This window comes from Eurypyga helias, unplaced genomic scaffold, assembly GCF_000690775.1.
Source record: "Eurypyga helias isolate BGI_N326 unplaced genomic scaffold, ASM69077v1 scaffold39436, whole genome shotgun sequence".
Classification (NCBI taxonomy): Eukaryota; Metazoa; Chordata; class Aves; order Eurypygiformes; family Eurypygidae; genus Eurypyga; species Eurypyga helias.
The window spans coordinates 11,108-12,927 of NW_010256683.1; the positions used below are offsets into that span (position 1 = coordinate 11,108).

Consider the following 1,820-nt stretch of genomic DNA (forward strand, 5'->3'; position numbering starts at 1 on the left):
ATCAACTGCCTTACTTCACAATGCACTTCAGTATTCACGTGAAGCAAGAAATTATCTTTTTTTTGACGTTTTACTATGGTGCATTAAATGAACAAATGCACTTCATATGCTATTCTGAGCCTCCTGTTAATGTAATCATAGAATCATTTTGGTTGGAAAAGACCTTTAAGATCATGTTCAAAGCCAGCTTCTACAGATAAAATACGACAACTAAGACTTTTGTTCACGCAGTCACGGTTGTTCTTTCACCTTCAGAGCTGTCCAACAGATTTATAATAATGTCGGGAAGTACTCACATGACTTGGTGTGTTCAAGAGTAAGCATGTAATTGGCGAGAGGAGGCGTGTAGGTCAAACACTGTAGAGTAGAATTAAGGAAACACGTATTGCCGAGATTCTGCAGTCCAACTCCAACACTCTGTGTTTTTTGCCAATCCATAAAAATTTTCTCAGGTGGAAAAAGAATCCTTTGCGGCGGGGCAATTCCATCGTTAACAACTGCAAGAAAATGATATTTTAAGAGAGATGTATTGGTTTTGTTTTAAAAAAGATATTTAAAAGGTAGCATTCTGCAGAAGCCCCCAGAAGAACCAGCTATACTCCAAAGCACAAAAAGATATGACGCACAGCTTTAACACTGCCACTCAAATTTGCTGGTAAACACACTGTTTTGGACAATAGTTTTAATTCTTCTAACACAAGAAAAACTGCCACTCTGATTTTAGTAACTTTTGCCAGGTTTCTTTCCATTTACAGTCTTTGATCCGATTATTAATTCCATTACTGCTTTTTTCATTATTGTAACTTAAACCACAAACTTACACGTGTCATCATATGGTAATGAATATTACAGCTAAGACTGAAAACCAAACAAGGAGCTAGCACAGAAGGTAACCCTATAGAAATACATCTCTTCCTCAGCAGCATTATCAAATTCCTGTGAATAATGGAAACCACCAACAGCAATGGCAGAATGTACTTTTGCATAAAGGACCTGGATAAATCTGTGTATTATAAAAAGCTCCCCGTAACTGACTGTGAACAGATCAAAACTAAGTTACAAATAGATCAAACTAAGTTTTGTAACACCAGTCAGTCAGTTGCCTTAGGGGATTCACAAAACTGAACTCTACCACTTCAGTCTTTATTCGGCATAGTCCCTAGCAGTCCGACAAATAAAAACTGCATTTTCTACTTATTCTTTGGGTTGTCTTTTTTTTCCCTTTTAAGAAAAAGGAAGGACAAAACCCATACTTACCTAGATCTCTTTGGGCAAGAGGCTTAGATTTTTGAGATGATCTACAATAAATAGCACCTCCAGGTCCTTTGTCCACAGAGACTTTGTTTGGATCTTCTGCAGGTGGCACCCGGCCCAAATTCGCGGTGCGTGACGTCATTTTTTTAGTACGGGGTTTCTTAGATTTGTCAGACCGTCTTGATGATGATTTTTTAGATTTTGAAGATTTTGGCTTGTTAACTATGGTCATTGTTCATATCTGTAACAGAGGCAAAAGTTCTGGTTGACAGAAGAACGTCACGCAGCTTACCAGAAAGAACGGGAGAAATCCTGTCACTTAGTCTCAAAGAAATAACTTGAAGAACTAAGTAACTGATAAAAATGCTTTAAAAAACTCCAAACAAACCAAAACCCAAAACTAAACCCAGAAAGCAGAATTCTCCATCAAATATCAATATTACTTTTAACCTTCTGCAGAGCTGGTGACTGACAACATTTCTTACACTTTCACATGATTTTAATCCATTACAGTTATGAAGACTTTTTTTTTTCTTAAGGACCTGTGAGCAGGGGCATATTCTAGT

At 37.3% G+C, this 1,820-nt stretch overlaps 1 protein-coding gene across 1 annotated transcript in view; it reads right to left on the minus strand.

The window, feature by feature from the left end:
• The window catches only part of USP42 (ubiquitin specific peptidase 42), a gene marked incomplete at its 3' end in the record, with an annotated part of 11,455 nt that extends 9,969 nt beyond the window's left edge, over positions 1–1,486 (minus strand). The window contains exons 1-2 of the mRNA XM_010153752.1: positions 1,258–1,486; positions 297–497 (exon numbers count right to left, since the gene is read on the minus strand). Of these exons, the coding sequence (XP_010152054.1) occupies positions 297–497; positions 1,258–1,486 (430 nt within the window). The remainder of the gene's footprint in view (positions 1–296; positions 498–1,257) is intronic.
• Between the last annotated feature and the right edge of the window lie 334 nt (positions 1,487–1,820).